Source organism: Haemorhous mexicanus, chromosome 2, assembly GCF_027477595.1.
Source record: "Haemorhous mexicanus isolate bHaeMex1 chromosome 2, bHaeMex1.pri, whole genome shotgun sequence".
NCBI classification, from domain to species: Eukaryota; Metazoa; Chordata; class Aves; order Passeriformes; family Fringillidae; genus Haemorhous; species Haemorhous mexicanus.
Window position 1 is genome coordinate 115,809,823 of NC_082342.1, and position 20,563 is coordinate 115,830,385.

General features: G+C 40.2%; 1 protein-coding gene across 2 annotated transcripts; it reads right to left on the minus strand.

Annotated features, from left to right (window-relative positions):
- Positions 1–2,808: 2,808 nt before the first annotated feature.
- Positions 2,809–14,870, minus strand: FUNDC1 (FUN14 domain containing 1). 2 transcript variants are annotated; one of them, XM_059840011.1, is made up of 6 exons: positions 14,779–14,793; positions 13,772–13,894; positions 12,955–13,111; positions 11,065–11,140; positions 4,947–5,075; positions 2,809–3,437 (listed from the first exon to the last, which is right to left on the minus strand). In XM_059840011.1, the coding sequence occupies exons 2-6, from the start codon at positions 13,785–13,787 to the stop codon at positions 3,360–3,362; spliced, it is 456 nt and encodes a 151-aa protein (XP_059695994.1). In that variant the 5' UTR covers positions 13,788–13,894; positions 14,779–14,793; the 3' UTR covers positions 2,809–3,359. The 2 variants fall into 2 exon arrangements, with proteins under 2 accessions (XP_059695994.1, XP_059695993.1); XM_059840010.1 differs by lacking the exon at positions 13,772–13,894 and having other exon boundaries at positions 14,779–14,870.
- Between the last annotated feature and the right edge of the window lie 5,693 nt (positions 14,871–20,563).

Below are 20,563 nucleotides of genomic sequence, written 5' to 3' on the forward strand. Positions count from 1 at the left end.
ACTGAATTACAGCCCTGACTCCTGCATTTTACTGTTTGCTTCTCCCCCTCATAAGCCCTCATGACAAATGCACTTGAATCTGGGAGACAGCTCTATCTTTTAACTACAACATTTTAATTTTCAGTCTGGCTGCTGAAGCAGAAACAGCCTTCAAATTTTTAGCCAAATTCTGGCCTCTTAAAATTCACTAATAAGATCATGCTGGCATCTCACCTTAAATTAAAATGTACTGCCCAATGCTTCTTTCACTAAAAATAAATAATTTCAGGAAATAGATTATCCCATTAAGATAACAGAAAACAAATAGATGATTTATTAGCAATCTCTCCCCAAATGCACTATTTAATAAGCTTTCAAAAGCTGTTCACTAAAGGGATATATGCCATGGCTTCCTCAATCATCATCTTAGCATTCAACTTTAAAAAGTGGCTGCTAACAACTACTTGAGGGGAAAAATTTATACAGGTCTGTAGAGGGAAAAGGTAGGATCAGCTGGAATTTTATCATGAACTGCACCAAACTATGGTCAGAGAAACCTAAAGTGATTTTTTTCCCACCTTTAGATATAACTGAGTCTCTTGTAATGTTGCTCCATCTTTCCCTGAATGAAGGGCTCTTCCCTGATCACAGTAGCACACAACAGAAATTAATTCCACAGACCCACTGGGCATTATGGAAAGCTGTTTCCCACTGCTAGGTGCATGCTTTTCACCTTTAAGTTCTTCAGCTATACAGTAAAAACCATAGAAATGCTGGGTCAGCCTTTCATTAAAATATTTCTAATCAGCATTCTAAAACTGATTTCTACCCCCCAAAAAAATGCTCTTCAGAAATTTTTATTCCATGTTTTTCCTTTAGCATCATGGAACCATAGAATGGTTTAGGCTGGAAGAGACCTTAGAGATCAACCAGTTCCAACTCCCTTGCCTTAAGCAGGGACACCTTCCACTCTCCCAGGTTGCTCCAAGCCCTGTCCAACCTGGCCTTGGACATTTCCAGGGATGGGGCAGCCAAAGCTTCTCTGGGCACCCTGTGCCAGTGCCTCACCAGCCTTTCTCCTCTGATTCTTCCTAGCCTGGATTGCTTTTTGTCAGAGAGGGCAACAGTAACTCTGGAATCACCCCAGAGAAGGCTTTACCCCCAGAAACCCAGTTTCACTCCATTCCCAACCCCATCAACATCCATTTTTTGACTGTATCTTTACAGAGCATTCCCTCACACAGGTGAGACTGGTCTGAGCTGGCACAAAAAAATCTCAGTTATTTGCAAGAAACGCTGCACTTACCTTGGTCCTTTACCACAGCTGCCACTCCATCACCACCTCACCCTGCCAGCTGTACCTGGAGCTGCTGGCAGCATCCCCTCTGCCTTACCATCCCAAGGAACTGCATCAGCAAGTCCTGCTGTGCCAGCAGCCACTCTCCTTTTCCAGTCAGGAGTCCAGGAGATGAAGCCAATCCCAGCACAAATCACCAGTGTTCACCTTTTCAATAACACCATTTCTCCTTGCCTTTTTAGTCCCTCAGATAGTTTTACATGTACAACATTATGTCTCTTAAGGCTTAAAAAAAGGAAATCTAACTCAAAAAATAAAACTATAGATGCCTCGAATGTATTTCAATCAATTCTTGATCCATTGACTGAAAATCTCAGATGATGCCAACAGAACAGCAGAACAACTTTCCTCTACAGAAATCAGTCTTGCATCCTACTAATACTTTTGCTTTTAATTCTAACAATGAAGTAAATTCCTTGGTCACATGAGCAGCCTTTTAAACAAGCTCACTAAAGGATGCTCCTTTGAAATCCTTTCACAAAGTACACGAAAAATGCTATTTACAGGTTCATGGTCCTGAGGTGGTCACTACATCCCCAAAGCCCTTCAGGATACCCAGTTCATTCCAGCCAGGGTGGATGACTCATGTCAGTTGGCTTCAGTACCCTTTGGATGTGCCAAAAACCCATGAGCTTCATCAGCAGAAAAAAGCTGACTGGTTACCTTCCATTATTCTTTGGGCTGAACATCATAGCAAAGGCTTTAATATTTTAACATTTTCATCTTTCTTTGTTTTACTGTAAATCCCAGATAACCCAGCAGACACATTCCTCCTTGGGCTTCCCATTTCCAATAAATGCAACTGTGCTTACATAACTTCAGATAGTCACTTTAAAGCAAAATATTTAGAATCCATGGCCATTCATGTGCCTTGGGTTTGGTTTAGGGTGTGTGTGCTAAAATTCACTTTCCAAAGTCTTAACAAGGCTTGATGAAACCCTTAAAGCTCAGAGGTATGCAGGACATGCTTCATATCTTACTCACCTTGGCCACAAGCACACCACAAACATGAGGTCAACATGTAATACAAACCTCTGGAGCCCAGGGATGCACAAATCCAAATATTTAGAAGGCTAGTATGTCCAACATCCCATGTCCTCTGCATCCAAGCTCACACCCATCCATCCATCCATCCATCCAATGCTACTGAACCACTACTGCTGTTCAGAGAAGACAACAGCAACCCAACAGAGCCCTGGTGGGAGAGATTCACATTTATCTGCTGCTACAGTAAAGACCAGAGAAATCAGGGCAGAGCAAACTCCTCCTTGGGTAGAAATTTCTGAAAGGTTCAAGTTTGAAATGCAGCAAAATGCATTGAGTGTTTGTTTGGATTATCAGCTTCTTTAGAATAACTTGGTAACAAATCACTAAAACCACCTTAAAAATCTGTCTGGGCAAACACTGGCACCAGGTCCCTGCAAGCTAATATTGAGAGACTTTCTTATTTTTTATGTACACAAAGGCCAAAGTTAATTTTCACCTTTAATAAGCTCATGATTTTTTGTTATTTAATACTCTGTAAAAAGGTATTACAGATTATTGCAGCGACTTCTAAAGAAGATGGACAGCCAGGAGGCTGAAACCACAATATCATATACAGTATGTAGTCATTGATACTACCTACTACAGCATGAAAAAAATACTTTTTAAATAAACAGTATTTAACTGAAAACATAGAAATGGAGCTTTCATTCTTATAGTATGGTTACATAGCTATATTCCAAGAAAAACATTTTAAAAAATGCTAGATCTTGAAAGGCCATGGATAAAAAGAGACATGATGAGGATGAACCAGTTTTGCCCAGAAACGCTATAAATGAGCACACTGCACAGTTTTTCAGCAAATCCTAGTTTTACCAAGCTTCAAGAGGCAAAAGCCTGAAATGTAAAAGCTCCCAAGTTGTCTAGCTTGTCCTCTTGTGTTGCTCTGGCAGGCCCAGTGAGCCACGGCGCTTGCAGACAGCACGTCACAACTGATCTTGGCTGACACGGATCCCATCCGGAAGAGACGTTCAGGTCCTTACGATGCCAGCCCCAACAAAAAGCCTCCAACAAAGCCACTGGACACCACAATGTTCTGTTTGATAAATTCTGTTGACTGAGAAGAAAAATGATATTCATAAAGTTAATTATGTCTGATGTTATTATTTAATACCTATCACAACTTCTGGAAACAAGAACACTGAACTTGAGGAGAAGGGTGCAGGGGGAAGTGATGTGTCTAAAACCATTTAAAAATAGGTGGCACCAATGTAGTGCAAACTGATTCTCAGATGTTTTTAACAATAATTTTAAAATACAGTGAACCTTTAAAAAGTAAAAATACAGAGGAGTTGTTCCAGCAATTTCATGCCAATATCACTCTCGTTTTGATTAAAATAAGACATGCTTTACAAACTACCTTGTCAAAAAAAGCATGAGCACCACCATGACTTCAATTGCAATCACATGAAATTGTTTAAAGAAAAAATACTGCTTTTTGGAAGATCACTGGAAAAGAAATACACATTATGAGCCAGTTTCCTAACAACTTAATCCTAGAAAAAAACACTTATGTATGATGACATGGGTGTAGAGTATTTCATGAAGTAGCAGCACAGAGTGTAACACCTTTTATCAAATGTGCCATTTCATAAATCCTCTGCTTCAAACACTCCAGATTGGCAACTAACACATGGTTACAAGAAAGTAATATTATCTGAGAGGAAAAAAAACAAAGGAAAACCAAAAACCCCATCCTATTCTACCCATTTCTACAGGGCACTAGCAAAGGAGAGGTTAAGCTATTTGAGGTACAGAAGCAGCAAGAAAACCCTCAGTCTTGAACTTTCAGTTCACATTCACATTAAAATTTAAGGAAATTTTTAATCAATCTATATGCAACTCCATACAGACTAAATCTGAGATGTCAGAATTCATTAATTACAGAACACCAGTGTGGCTGCTGTTTCACTGTCTGCAGCACATTCACAGTCAGGATTCTCAGTTATTCAGAACGAAACTTAGGTTGCATGTATGGAACATGAAAAATATGTAAAAAAAGGCTTTAAAAAACCCCAAACAACCACAAAATTGATTAAATGGAAGTCTTCAAATGACAGGGTGAAACAGCCTCAGTGACACTGATCAGTATCACAGCTACCTCTTCTCAATATAGTAGGCAACTGGCAGATTCTGCAGACAGATATTCTCCAAAATGTATAAAGTGAGATAAAATCACAACTCTTGTTACAAAATAGCTACAGCTTTTCTGCAAGAAAAGTCATTCTTGTCCAGACAAGTAATTTTATTATCAGCAGTTTAAGATTTGGGTTTTGTCTTTGTAGTTACCATGTTTTACCCACACCATCCTGAACTTTTTACCATGTCATGACCTTACTGGCTTTGTCATCCGTCAAGAACAAATTCGTGTGTCATTTTTAACAGTGACCAAACCAGAAAGCTGAATGAATAAAAGACAGCACAGTCTGATAACTTTAAATAAATTATAAAGCCAAACTATTTTTGATGTGTTCCAGTTTTGCATCTGCATTTTCAAGTCATTATCACCTGCAATGCAAGGTAAAAAATCTGACTGGTAAAAAGGAGTTTATCACCTTAGACTCACCTCTTCAATGAGAGTGTTGATTTCAGGAGCTGCCTTATTTGCACGCTTTTTTAACTGTTTTTTTGCCTTGTTCACATCTTTTTCAACTCTCTTCCAGTCAACTTGTACATATCCACTATGACTAGCAATCTAGGGAAACAAAGGCAGTTAGTACAGCTGCAATTCACATTTCAGGAGTCAAAATACATTGTCTTGGTGCCTATAAAATAGCTTCTATTTTTACTTATTACAGATACAGGAAAAGACATTCTTCCAATTTCAGCAGGTCCTCTGCTTTAAACCTTTCCTCAGTGAGAGCAATTCAAATTAGAACAAGCAATGGCAAAGTTCAGTAGACTCTTGTTAATTTTACCAGTTCTCTGTTTTTTAATTATAAAAGCTTTGCAATGTTTTTCCTTCAGCATTTACTGTTACTTCACTTGTAAGAAAAATACATTCATAGGACAACAATGAAGAAACTCTTTTGTTTCAGCTTCTTTCAGAACTGTAGACTTCTGATTTGTGACAGAGTATCCAGGGCTAATCAAAATCATCATTAGAAACACTGAAAACTCTTTATTTTATCCTACATCATTTAAACTATCCAACAACAACAAAAAAATGTACTCATTACAGGAGAATTCTCACCCTTCTTACAAAACAAAACCATTAAGTATAAAAATAACACAGCCTGAGAACAGCACAAGTTCTGTAAAACCAGAAAAATGAATACGTTTGAGGAGGCTGGTTCATTCCAATTTACACACAAACTTCCAAATTTTATAGCCTGTCTAACCATCATCCCAAACCTTTGCCTTGTTTCTTTTACTAATATTTGCTTAGTGCATGTTCTAGAAAGCAGTTAAACAACTCATTATTTGGGGGGAAAAAAAGAGAAGAAAATCAAAATTAAGGATTACTACTTATTTTAACTGTTAGGACAAATAGCTATAAACACTAAACTGAGACGTAAATGACTGTTAGCCAAAAACTCTTTGTAAAGTGTGAGATTTCTCAGGTACTTCTCAAGGTCACATGTGGGTGGGAAATCCACCCAATCTACCCAACAGCCTTCTATGCAAACTGTCCAGTTGGTAAACGTAAGTCATAGATAATGAACTTTAGTGGAACAGGTACTTAAATATACAATTTATTAGGTTTAGCCTAAATACACAATTTATTATATTTAGTTTCACATCACTTACAGGCTCTGAAGTTTGACTTTCACATGGATCTTTCTACCAAATAACTGAAATTAGACCATCTAGCTTGTACTACAACTGCCACAGTAACTAAGCAACCTATTTCACCACGAACTGAGGATTTCATAATCCAGAAAAAAAAAATAAACAAGTGTCAGACAGATTTTGTCTGAATTCAAAACAAAACTTCTAGATCACCTCTTCAAGAAAGTCAACTTCAGTTTCCACCTTTATATAATTAAAAATAACAATTCACTGGACGAATGCAAAATGAAATTATCATATTTTAAACTCTCTTTTACTTCATGCCTCTGCATGTAATTAATGACAAATTAATTGACTTTGCCTGTCTACTGTAAAGCCATTTATCCACACGGGCACTAGTGCCAGGCAGGGACAGCTCATTAAGGGCTGTCTGTACAGTATGAAAGCAGAAAACCTGTTTGAAAACTGTACTGGTTGCACATCCAGTCACTGGATGACATACCAGGAAAAGAAAAACAGCTGCACATTGTGGCAATTGTTATTCTATGAATTTAACATGACCACAAGAATTTCAAAAAGGCCCCAGCATTGAATTGGTGCCTTCTCACTCATACAACTGAAAATTAAATGTGACCGATCTACTCAGTCCAACACAATGTAAGAAATGCTAATGTATCTGCTTCTTGTAAAATGCAAATGGCTCTTGGAAGAAACATTTCATTAAGACAACTTTAATTAGCTCAGTTATCCAGAGAGCACAAAGATGAGGCAGAAGTTTTTAATTAAGATCTGTTTGTAACTACTGCAGAGCTTACACTTGTATCAAAACCAGACATCTTTTCTCCCTGAACTTTGTAGCCCTGAAATAAGAGATTCCAAATTCTACTTATTGGGTGTTAATAAAATAAGCAACAGAGGGTAATGTTTTGAATATAAATTTTTTAACTGAGAAGAAAAAAAACCCTGTACTTTGGCAGTGACAGAACCTCTGTCATATCTACTTTGGCTGCAACCCCACTAATTACATAATTTCATATATAAGTGCAGAAATAATACCCCTGAACTCAAATGCTGAAAAAACAGACTTCAATTTTTAGACTCCAAGTATCATAAAGATCTACTTGCTTATAACAGTTAATTTACAGAAATGCAAAATCGAAAAATTTACTATTTTTTTAACTCAGACCCTACAACAACCAAGTAAATTAACAATATGCCATTATCATATCCATATTTGAATATATTAAGGAGTCATATAGGTCTATACATATTAATTGCACATATTATTAAAGAGACCTATGGGAGGTTGATTTTGGGTTATACAGGAATTTCTCTATATATGATAATGGAACAATAGATATATTATATACTTATCTATATATCTCCTAGCTCATTATTTGTTCAAGACCTTCCAAAAGTGTTGGAAAAAACCACACAATTTTTTCAAAAAGGCAATTGAAGAAATACATCAGTGCAGGAACACTAAAAATGTGTTATCTTTCTTGACATTAATTAAAGAAAACTGAGAATCTCCAAGGGCAGACCTCATTTTGGGGGTGATACTGGAGAGGCACACAGGTACTTTGGGAAACACTAACATGAATAATGAGCAGAAAAATGTTTAGGAGCAAAAAAATGGTACAGCAAGATGGGAGACAAAAATTTTAATTTCCTCAAGGCAAAATGTCTCAGACTCAAAGAGGCCAAGGAAGGCCAGAAGGCACAGGTGAGCTCAGCTGCAGGGCACAGAACCCACAAGCACTTTGAGGCATTTTCTGCTGTTTAGGAAGGGAACAACCCCCAGTTTCCACAACAGATCTCACAAGTCTCTAAGCTCAACACACACTGACAAGAAGGGACTGAGAAGTGACACAATGTGTAAGAGTTGAACTGCAGAGGTTGTACCCTCAGCCACCATCAGCAGGCATAGCTCCACTGTCCCCACCGCCAGTGCTGCAGGTTACAGAGGCTCTGTCCCTCCATGGCAGAACCCGCCAGAAACTTGGCACTTCTTTATCAGGCCAACTCCCAACTCCCATTTGCTTTGGCTGTTCCACTGAACATTCCCTCTGAGTGTGCACACATCAACTGAAAAGTGGGACATCCAACATAAAACTGAATCCAACTCTTCCTCACTAAGCCTCCAGCCCCAGAAGCAGGTTGGTCCCTCCCTGGGAATGTCACTGGGATGCCACACTGGGTTGGAGTTACATGGTCCTTAAGGTCCCTGCCAAGCCAACCCATGCTATGATTCCTTGATCATCATGGTGCACTAGCAACAAACCCCTGTACAAGATAAAGCCAAGGACATCTTAGAGTTTATTCTGCTTCTTGTGTTGTTTTCACATATTTACCTTTCCTAAATTAGAACATAATTTAATGAAGAATTCAATTTAATTCATCAATGGCATATTAATGGGCTGAGGAAAAATGTGTTAGTGAAAGCACAAATAACTGAAAAAAAATCCAATTTCATTATTAAATAATAGACAACACAGAACAGAAAAAGCTGTAATTTGTATGCTCACTGCAGAGCAAAAGACAATGAAACTGCTCTTGAGGATATAGGATTTTAAAAATAAAGAACTATTAGGTGCTCATTAAGAACAATTGTTTTTAACCAATTCACTACAGTAGAACCAAGAGGTCTTGAGTTTGTACCTCCCTACTCCAGGATTTTACCAAACTGTGCTGTATAAATGAGAAGTTACCCAAGGAAAATCCTCTACTTGTTATGAGAAATGCACTATATTTTCCTTAATATAGTGCCTGGATAATGCTCTTATAGCAGCATATTTGAAGAACTACATCTACTTCACCAAAAAAAGCATAGTTAATAATCAAATATGAATTAATCAAATTAAGGTGTGGAAATATTCACCACAAAGATGTGATAACAGATCATGATTTTGAAAAACTGTGCAAATTTCACATAATTTTTATTATTTTTCTCCAACTACTTTTCATATAATCTGTATTAAGACTGAAGTTCTAGATCACTTACAAAAATATGAAAAATATTTTTTGCTTCCTGTACAAACTGACACTGAAGAATGTATTGCTTTCCGTTTCCTACTACATTTCTTGAAATGAAGTCATCACCCACTGAAGAAAAAGATGTATTTTTTAAATTTTAAGACTGAAATATTTCACTGAACGGGCTTTAGCCAAGAATCTTGCCTTCTGTAGTTATTATTCTTGTTCTAGCATGTAATTATAATGTCAATATTGCAATCAGCAGTTGAAATGAAATCTGCAACTTCAGAGAAATTTACAGATAAAAAGGAACTTTCTAGTAATGTGCTGAAATACTCTTCTGCCCACTCAGGGGAAGCACTGAACACGTATTCATAGAATCAGGATGTGTGATCTTTAAATGAAAAAATTAAAGACTACAGAAGTGTAATTACACCATAGAATTTATGACTCAGCCTTAAAATGCAAAATGTTTTGAATTAAAAGAGAGACCAAGGCATTTACTTAATTTCCTTTCAAGAGAATCTGATCTTACTTAAGATATAGACAATCCAATCAAAATACTTAACTTATATTTCCTCTTGGATAATACTCCTTTTTGGATTCAGTGTAAATGAGATCAACCAAGAAATCAGACACTCAACCACATGGCAAATCTACTGCATGTACAGGAAAGCTCCTCAAACTTCACAGCTCAACAAGCAAAAATCCTGCACAAGTGATGTGTTTTATTCAATTTCCATTCTCCTTTGTCTACAGGTCTCAGCTTTAACTTTTCAGCTTCCTATAGTCAGGAGCACTGAGGAAGGTACCTGCAGCAATCTGCTGCCTCTGCCCTCGGTGCCTCTCTGGCAGCTCTTCAGTCATATCGATAAAAAAATTATCATTAATAGAATTAAGACCAGTGTCATTCAAAACATGGGAAGAGGCAAAAACCAAACCAGCCCCCAAAGCAGTGGGGACCATGATTATGAAGGAAATATGTGTACTTCACACAACAGCAACATTTCAATGTATTACACGTATAGCAGCAGTTACTACCCCACCCTTCCCCATCAGTGCTTGACTGCACCAGCCACTACAATCAAAAGAAATAAAAGCAGGATATGTCTTTCAGAAACCCTTCAGGGTGATGATGGAAATAATGAATATATCTTTAACCTCCCCTCTCAAGAAATTGTCTGTCACTGAGCCTAAGTAGGCACCAATCTATATCCCCTAGAACAATCTGAGATAAAATGAAAAGCTCACAGGTATTAAGGCATGAAAAATGCCAGTAAAATCCTGGCATCTTACAGAAGGACACATGAAATTCTCCTCCACTGAAAGTTTCATCTAATTTAAAGGTTTTTTGGAAATATATCCTCCTCTAATCACAGTATCTGATGAAAAATGCAAATGATCATGCTAGATAACATAATTAAAAACTTCTGAACCTGAAAGCCAGCAGAGAGAGGAATGCAATGAAGCTGTCAAAATTCAGCCAGGCTTTAGAGATTCAATAGACAGAGATTCATGGCAAGGGGAGAAAACAGAAAAACACAGCTCATACTGGGACCAGAACAAGCTTTCCAGGCAACTGCCAAAGCAGCCTAAAGCTGTGATAAAATTCTCAAACCAATGTAAAACAAACACATTTTAAATTCTCCCTAACCATAGGTTTACAGGCAGTTCCTCTCATCTGGCAGCACCGAACCACAGACAGTACTTCAGCTTCTGCACAGAAGTTCTCTTGTCTTACAACAAACTATTTTACAGGACAGAGTAGATTCTGATTTACCACTGATTTTTAGAAATGTCTCTTTTATACATTTGTACACAATATTCCAGCTCCAATGCAAGGTTTTGACTGATAAGACTAAAAAGATGAAGTAGATAAGAAACCTTTCCTAATTAAATGTTACCCAACAGCTGTGTTTTTCCTATTGTTTAGTAAATAACATTTGCCAACTTATAAAGCATGAAACGCTACATACTTGAAGCAGAAGAAAGCCACCACCTACTGCAGTTGCTGCCAGCTTTCCGACTTTCTGGAACAAAAATCCCGCACACCTTAAGGGAACAAAACAAAAAAAATCCCAGTCTAATGAAGTTTTCTGCTGAACAATACCACACTACACAATTCCTGACTGCAACTATTACCATTATTTCATTTAAAAAGCAAATGTATCATTTCATATTTACAAATTTAAAAATCAAGGCCATTTAATGCGAGCAATATTAAATTAACAATGTCTAAAACAACACAATGTGAGTGATGGTTGCTCGTGATGGCTCCTTTAAAGTAAGCTCGAGATCTCTAGATCTTACTGCTATTAATGCTAGCATGTTAATACAGCACAGCATAATTACATAACAGTGCTACTATAACTGTTCCCAAGTGGAATGTAAATACATTACACTATAATTTATATTAACTACACAACTCATAACTGAAAGACCTCAGTAAAACGCAGCACATCCTTACCACAAGAGTTAAAATTCAGCAAGGGCACTCTGCTGGGACATGGTGTTAAGTCTATTTTTAACGGATCAAGGCAACCAGAAAATTACCTTGTTCTCAGGCTCCAAACCCTCCCTCATCAAATGGAGAACAGCACAGATATTGATATTACAGAACAAAGATAGGGCAGGAAGGGGCCTCTGGAGGTCACCTGGGCTAGTCACCTTCCCAAAACTGCTGCAGAGCCCAATCCAATCTCAAAGCTCGATCAGGCTGCCAAGAGCCCTGACTCAGATATGAGTTTCCAAGGCTGATGGTTCCACAACTTCCCTGGGCAATTCCAGTGTGTCTAAACACTGGCCCACACACAGAGGGGAATTTTTCCCCCTGCATATAAATAGTGAATTCTTATTTATATACATAAGTAGGCACCCCGAGAGATGTGCATCTACAGATGCTGAAACTGCATTTTCCAGATCATTCAATAAGCCAGTTTTTATGGATGCCAGATGAACTATTCCCTAGAAACTTCTAAGTTTACATGTACACATATAACTTTAAAAAAAAATTTAAGGTGACAGAAGCAAATTATAAACTCTGACTGAAAGCTAAACCCACTTCACAAAGCTGTACTGAGCCTGGGTAGAACAATCTCATTTTTAGTATATTTCATCTTCCAATTCTTGGTAATCCCTCTTTAAAAGTCACTGTGCTACCATAAAGGTGTTTTTCAATTAATTTACAGTTTTTCTGTGTATTGGAATAGACAAATACCATTCAAATACCTCTGACAAATAACAAATATCTTGACACAGCTGCTCAGGCTGTGACCACATTTTCCAGTTTAAGTTCTCAGCTTTACTGTCTAGCTTTCACCATGAATTATTCTAGTATAACTAGGCTATGTATCAGTTAACGTCAGAGCAAACTGTGAATTTGTTCAACATGGCTGCAGCTCAATTTAGAAGAAAAAACAGTCTCCAGGAAATGGGGCTAAATAAAAGTATATTTTGTCAATCTTTTTTCTTCCCTTCGTTTCTTTTACCTGTAAAATATGTCTCAGCCATAACATAACTAAGTTTCTAAATCTAGACTAGTAAGGAAATAAGCTATTCCATACAAAATAAAAGCTACTTGCATTTTCGATTTTCTTGACATTTTAGAGCTCTGACATTTTCCCAAATCCTTTCCACAGTAACTAGTATGAGTTCCCTTGGATAACTGATGTTTCACCACTATTAAAAAACACTTCACAATGATGAGTCAGAGTAACAAGCTAAAATTGTTCACACATGAATAATCTTGATCAATGCTAAAGGAAATCCCATTAAACATATATTTATCTGCTTGAAATACCCTTGGAAATGGATCTTCTAACAAAGTAAAAGGTCTACGTCAGTTATGGAAAGGGAAGCTCCCTCACCAGCCAGTCACACCTCCCATCACAATCTGTGTGGCTACAGAGTATTTTTCTACAATTGGTCCTGAACTGCGGCCAAACAAACGATTCCACCAATGGTGACGTCGAGCATATTCCGTTAAATCCAGCACTTCGTAGGAGTCATCGTCACTGTCGTGCTCTGGAAAAGAAAAGCAATTAAAAAAAAGTTATTTTCTCAGCTGTAGGGTAAATTAACGATTTATGTAAAAACCCCAGACCCAGTTTGGGCATTAACTGGGTAATCCAGTGGTGTAAATTGTAGTGTACAAGCTACCTATGGTCCAGCAGTTCCCAGAACAAAGGATTTGGGGATTCTATGCCATCACCAAAGTAAAGTGTAGAAGGCTATAATTGATAAAAACCATGTGGTATAATTGATAAAAACCATGACTGGCTCTACAAAGGTGAACAAGATTCCCCCACCTGTTCAAGCAAAGGAACCAAGAGGCATCAGATAAAACTACCAGTTAGCTCACTCAACACAAACAAAAAAAAACCCAGGAAAAACAAAAACCGAAGGGACAGACAACACTTGGAAAGATTAAGAACTTGTGGCCCAGTGCTCTCCTCTGAGGACCAGGCATCAGCATTTGAGACTTCTGTTCCTTTTCCACAAGTGAAACAGATGATGCTGGGACTTCAATTAAGTTCTGTGTTCACAGGACAATTCTGTCAATATTTTCAAAACAGGCATCCTACAACTTCAAAGTAAAGGATCCTCAACACCATGTATACTTGAACATCAGAGGAAAGAGATGGGTCTAGATTTTTAGAGAAACATTTTTTAGAAGTGTCTCACCTTCTGTGACATACATACATGAACTGAAGTCCACTTTGTTTAAATATATTTAAGGTTAAATCTAAATACAGGTCGGACATTCCAGAAAATACGAGCAGTTGAATTATGACCTAGAATTATTACCTAGAATTAAAGTAAGACTGTAGATGTAAACATTTTATTAGAATTTTGACAGCTTTTTAACTTGCACTACCAGTACGGTTAAAACTTCAAAGACTGCAAGAAGTACACATGTAGGTGTGCATTATTTCCCTTTATTACCACATGTTCTTGAGTACTAAACATTAAATAGCGAGATCCATAACGTTAAAATGTTGTTATTGAATATTCTTTCTTTGAGGTACATGTTTAACTTCTTTAGATGGAGAATATTAAAACACCGTCACAGTTACATTAATTCAGCCCTTAAATAATTATTATTTAAACCAAAACTCGTGTACACAAGTAAAACACATTCTGTGGCAAATAATACTGACAGAGCATTTTCTACTGATGAAAAAATACGCCCTGCATGCGGCAAAAGATGTTCTGGACATGCCCCAAGCACATCGAACTGTGCCAGTGCCGAAAGGCGCCGCACGACGAGGCCACAGCGATGCCCTGAAAGCCCCGCACGGTGAAGGATGCGGCGGCCATGGGGGCTGGAGGCTCCCGGTTCCCGTCCCGCATCCCCCCGGCACCTCCTGCTAAGCGGCCGCGCGCTCCGTGAGGTCTCGGCCAGCACTCATTCTGTCTGCGGGCCTGCCTAGAAGGGGTTTCGGTGGTTAAATCCGGGAAGGAGATTCAGCCCGGATGATGCCGGGGGTGCCGGGGCCGATGCGCCGGGCCGCGCGGTGGAGGGGGGGACACGCAAGGGTCTGGGGAGGCGCAGAGCCCGGGCCATCCCTCCCCGTCCCCGGGACGCAGCGCGGACAGCGGGAGGGGACTGCCTGCCGCCCCCGACAGGAGGAAGGGCGCCCGCCGCGCCGCCTCCTCTCCGCTACCGTCAGGAAAGGGCCAGCACTGACCTGAGGCGGAGCGGGGCCGCCGCGCCGCCATGTTGGCCGGTGCTGAGGCGGCGAGCGGCCTCCCCGCTGCGCCCCCAGCGGCCGCTCGCGCCCCGCCCCGCCGCGGTGCCGCCCCCTCGCGGCCGCTCCACGCATGCGCCTCGCGTCCCCCCCCCCACCGCGGGGGAGTCCCTCAGGCCAGAGCTGAGGGGATGGGGCCCCTGCAGCACCTTTGGGAAATGTGCGGTGTCCCGAGGTGGAAGGGGCTCGCAGGGATCGTCGAGTCCAGTTGCGTGTGCTGCGCAGTATCCAGCCATGTGGATATCCCAACGCTTCTTGAGCTCTGCCAGGCTGGTGCTGTGACCACTGTCCCGGGGAGCCTGTTCCACTGCCCAGCCAACCCTCTGAGGAAGAACCTTTTCCTAATATCCAACCTAAACCTGCCCTGACACAACTTCATGCCATTTCCCCGAGTCCTGTCAGCGTCACCACAGAGCAGAGATGAGTGCCTGCCCCTCAGAAGGAAGCTGTAACTCCAGTGAGGTCTCCCCTCAGTCTCCTCCAGGCCGAACAGACCAAGTGCCCTCAGCCGCTCCTCACACGGCTTCCCCTCAAGGCCCTTCACCATCTTCGTTGCCCTCTTTTGGCTTCCCTCCAGTAGTTCAATGTGTTTCTTGTGTTGCCCAAAACCGCACACAGTATTCAAGCCTGTGCCGTGAGGGGCTCATTGATCCCAGTGATGAGGATAAGAACCCCAAAACCTTCCCAGTATGTGTGTGAGGAACAGAGCAGTGGCTGCAGGCATGGCTGGACAGCAGCTGCGTGCCACGAGCCCCATAAAAATTAATAACCAGAAAAAAACAAACACAAGGCCCCTCAAAGTACAAAGGTTAAAGCCAATGTGAGCTGTGAAACATTGGAAAAAATTAAATTTGAGCCCTGGTGTGCTCCCTCTTTCAATGCATTGGTGGGGTTTCAATTGGCTAAAAGCCACATAATTGCATTTTCTTACTTTTTTCCAGTTGTATGCAGCCATAACATAGAGGTGGCTGACACAATAAGTGCACCTTCAGGAGCATTATCACAATGTGAATGAAGAAAGCACCAGTGAACATAATTTATAAATAATTAAATTGAAAACAAATTATTTAAAAGTGTTTACAGGTTCTCACTTGGACTCTTACACTGCCAATTCACAAGACAGGCAATTATAATGGAAAAAATCCACTTTTCCCCATGTCATAAGGCTATTTTTATGGAATAAGCATTTAGGATTTTAATTAAACCCCTTAATTACACCAGCCTTTACAGGCATACCTAAAAATGGGAAAACATATCTTCCACAAGAAGGTCCTTCTTTAGTCTGCTCTGAAACTGAAATCAGCATGTAAAACTTGAAATTAGTGTATAAAGTGGTTGTTTGCTTATTAATTTTTTTTATTACAAACATTTCCTGTTGTGATAAGCAGGTGACAGCATGCCAGACAGAACTAGTAATATATTGCTTTCTCTAAGATTTTCAATAGATATAGTCCTATATGGAACACAGATTTGTCTCATGATTTGTTTTGACAAACACTGTGCATCTTGGGAGTTTTCTTGTTTAAGCACAAAATTGGTGGTTTGTTATTCACTTCCCAGTCAGTAACAAAATGTTTATTGACTTTTCTCAGTCAGATGCCAGTAAGGTAAGCGAGGTGACCAGAAAGTTTTGCTCAGGTTGTATGAATCTGGCTATTTTTGTACCTTTTTGTAGCTTGAATTCTTAATATTTGGCTGCTTCCCTATTTTTAACTATGATCAGTTAAAAATAGCCGCACTTCTCAGATGACTTGCCCTGTGTCTGTACAAACAATTATATTAATTTCCTTTCAGAACAGGGAGGTTTACATAATTAGCACTTTTAAAGGATTAACATTAGAAGCTGCATTGTGTTCTATGTGCGACTTCTATTTGCCTCCTTTTGCACCCCTCTTGCCAAGTCAGGGCGGTGTGGCAAGTGGCAAGGAAGGAGTTTAGGGAAGACCTAGGGAAAGCCTTTTTGGCAGGTTTTGGGCTTGTGGCATCTGTCTTCTGGGATCTGGGTGCACCTCTTGCCTCACACAAGACATTTCCCAGTGGGGTCCAGTTGTGTAGGATGCAGTGTTGCACCCAGCCCTGGTGCTCAGCCCAGCCTGCTCCTGGTGCTGTGAATGAGCCCGGTGTCTGCCCAGAATCTGCAGGCACTGCCTGGGGGGTTGGCTCGATGCTTGCATAGAAAATGCCATCAGGGTTGTTCTTGCTTCCAGCAAAATCCATACCCTGTGCAGAGACAGCAAACCTCATTTCTCAAGAGACCAAGAATAACTAGGAGAGCTTTAACCAGCCCCACTGTGATGTATAAAATTCCCCAAACCCATTCAAATCTCTTGTATACTGATGCCTCCTTCAAGCTATTCATGGCAGATTCTTACAGATTTTCCAAGGAAAGGTGGACAGTTTAAACTCAGGCCTCATTTTGGCTTCACCCTTAAAGGTTCTTCAGGAAGAAAATGTTTTCCTGTATCATCAGAAGGAGTGCACAGAAAAATTGCTCTCTTTGCTCTATAAGCCCTGACTGCAAGTTCAGGCTGTGCAGCCACCCTCTGTCCTTGTACCTGTGACAAGCAGGTTCACTGTCACAACTTGCAAAGGAGCATAAATGGCATACACATACCTTACAATTAATAAAAAACTCCACAATAAGAAACAAAAAACCCCAAAAAGCAGAGGAGACCCCCCAGTCTTCAAATGCCAGTGTGACTCTAATCCTAGCAGATTCTTTGTGTTGCTGACCAGAACTCTAAACTGGGACATCCTTTAATTTTTTACCATCTTGCATGATTAATTATAAAAACTAAAGGCAACACACACTGCCAGCCATCTCCACTAGGCCTTACTTGTGAGTGAAACTTGTGTTCTCCACAGGCTTAAACTAATAAATGCAGTCAGAATAACCTGGCAATAAAGGTATTGGAGCAAATGGATGATTCCTTTTTAAAAGCCTGAGTGGACATACTGTTATTCAAAGCTCAGTTGGCTGGAAAATGGCAGAGAAATGTCTGGGAAGGAATTTGGGTTCTAAGTCCATCAAGATCCTGGGCAAGGGCTGTTGTGGGGCAATAACCTGAACTGTTGATGCAGTAGGAAGTTCCATGACTTCCCAACAAAGAGCAGTGCAGGGGCAGGCGCTGATCTCTTCTCTGAGGTGACCAGGGACAGGACCCAAGGGAATCCCATGAAGTTGTGTCAGGGGAGCTTTAGTTTGGATGTCAGGAAAAGATTTTTCCCCCAGAGGGTGGTTGGGCACTGGAGCAGGCTCTCCAGGGCTGTGGTCACAGCTCCAAGCCTGACAGAGCTCAAGAAGCATTTGAATGATGCTCTCAGGCACGTGGTTGGATTCTTGTGGATGGGCCTGGAGCTGGACTTTGATGATCCTTGTGGGTCCATTCCAACCCAGGATATTCCATAATTCTGTGATGTTAAAATGAAGATAACCCTCCCTGTAATTATGATGTTAACAAATACACATCCTTGTGTCTCCTGCCATCTGCATGTGATGTTTTGGATGACGTGCTCGTATTGCTTGTCTTCAACCTTCCTTTGTCACTTTTCTTTGTAAAATGTTTGTTGTGAGGTTTAGCAAAATTTAATTGTGAGAATTTTTTTCTTGTTTGTGAACATCATTAAATTCTGCTTTTCGGTTTTGTAGTACTCTAACTCGATAACAGCCTTCTTTATCTTAGAATCACAGAATAATTTTGGTTGGAAAAGAGCTTTAACACGATCGAGCCCACCCATAAATCTTAATTCATTTATCCTAATGAAATTTAAGTTATAAATTCCCACCACAATCTATTTATGAGTGGAGGAGAAAGGGGCAGAGAAAGATATGTCTGTTGTCTCCATTAACTAACAGGAGTTCAAACTGTCTCTTGCTGAAGAATTCAACTGATACAAAAAGAAAAATCAAGTTTAGTGTGTAGTGGAAGGTGTTTAAACAGGTTATAACCAAATACATCACCCAGGTAAGGTACACTGGATCCACAGCACCTGCATTTTACTTATTAAACAAAACTGATGGTTAGTGTCAGGTCAGGCTGCAGCAGGACACATTCCCATGACCCTAGCCTGGAAAAGTAAGGAAATAAAAATAAAAAGTTAAGGGGGGGATTGATCTTTTGTGTTCGTTATGTTTGCTATATTGTTAATAATGCACACTGATTATCCATTAATCTTTTGATCCCAGCTCTGATGAGTTACCAGGCTTGAGCTGCAGCACAGAGCTCTGACTGTGACCTCCTGCTATTGTGTGAATCCCATGCATGCATTGGGATGGTCGGTGGGCCATGCCTGTGGAAAAACGCTGGGATCACGGCCAGAGGGGAGCTGGGGAGCCAAGCTTGGGGGAGAGCACTCCTGGGGCAGAGCAGAGATCATCATTCCTTTAGGATCTCCCCTGGAGGCAGCCAGGGCTTCAGGGTGGCAGCAGAATGCAGGAGGAGATGACTGCAGTGACTCAGGAAGGTTCATCTTGCACAGTCAAAATGCTTAATAAAAACTGGAGTGTTCAGCTAAATTTGAGGCTTCGTGTGATTGCCCAGGCAAATAAAGGGCAGTGAGGGGAACTGAATCTTAGAAAGTCTTGCAAGGCTCTGGAAGGTTGTCTTCACTCTCACACCAGTGTCTTTCTGTTATATTCTTGTTTAAAACTTTTCTCCACATGCAAAGTGATTTTTTTTTTTTTAAATGAAAGGGTTCTGCCAAGCCTGTGTTCTTAATTTGCTGTTTTCTTGTAAGTAAAACATAAAAGACTTTTAATTACCTGGAGGTAACCTTTTGTTTACTGTATGTCCATATTATAAAATTTCAGAAAAGCCTGCTGACTGTAGTACTGCATTATTTTAGGGAAGTTCTTTAAACAGCTTTTAGCTGTGATCATGAATGCAATGATATATTTTGATTTCAAGTTCTCCTTCAGAGATAAATATCCAATTCCCTTGGTAAATCCTGTAGGTATTCTGGAGTTCCCTGCTACTGTCGCTCAAGTACTCGGACAAACCAACAGAGAGTGAGAACAGACTGATAGTCTGGCAGTCTGTCTTGCCAAGCAAATGTAAGGAATTACTTTTTAGAGGAGCTGCAATGATGAATCAATCATACACACCACTTCCACAGCTAACAGATGTTCCTATTTTCTGTAGCAAAATTGCACATAAACAATGAAAAGAATAGTGAAATTTCTTTGCATGGCTTTTTACAAAGTTAAGAGTAACAGGGTAATAACTAGGCAGGGCAGATTCAGAAAAAATCCACACCAGTTGAAGACCCTCCAGAAATACCATCTAAGAGGCAAAGGACCCAAAGAATTTCAGATTTTTCTGTTTGTGAAGCCCTGCACCAAGAAAAGGTTAAAAATCCTAAACTGAAGGAAAACATGGTAATAATGTTTTTCATTTTCTTGCAAGAAACAAAAAGCAATACAGAACTGCAATGAGTAAACACTAGACAGTACACAAAGAGAAAGGATAATTACTGTGAGTCATCAGTGCTGGCAAGGAAGACCTTTGATCAGATGCTGCTGTGCCAATCACAGGTAGCCTTCACTGAAACACCTGGCTGCTCTCAGGTCACCTCAAGCTTATGAAGAGCCCTCCTACAGCTTCTCTTCCATGCTGCCTGTTTTTGGCTGGAATAAAACCAAACACATTTCCCCCAGATAACTGAAAACTTGCCAAGACAGTCAAACATGAGATTCCCTGGGTACAGGGCTGCCTCCAACTGCCCC

Coding starts and splice junctions, on each gene's coding strand:
- FUNDC1 (XM_059840010.1), bottom strand. CDS start 14,809: ATGGCGGCGCGGCGGCCCCGCTCCGCCTCAG. Junction 11,141..12,954: donor ATGGGAGGTGTGACTGGCTG/GTGAGGGAGCTT, acceptor TGTTCCCTTAAG/GTGTGCGGGATTTTTGTTCC. Junction 5,076..11,064: donor GTGGCTTTCTTCTGCTTCAA/GTATGTAGCGTT, acceptor TTGTTTCCCTAG/ATTGCTAGTCATAGTGGATA.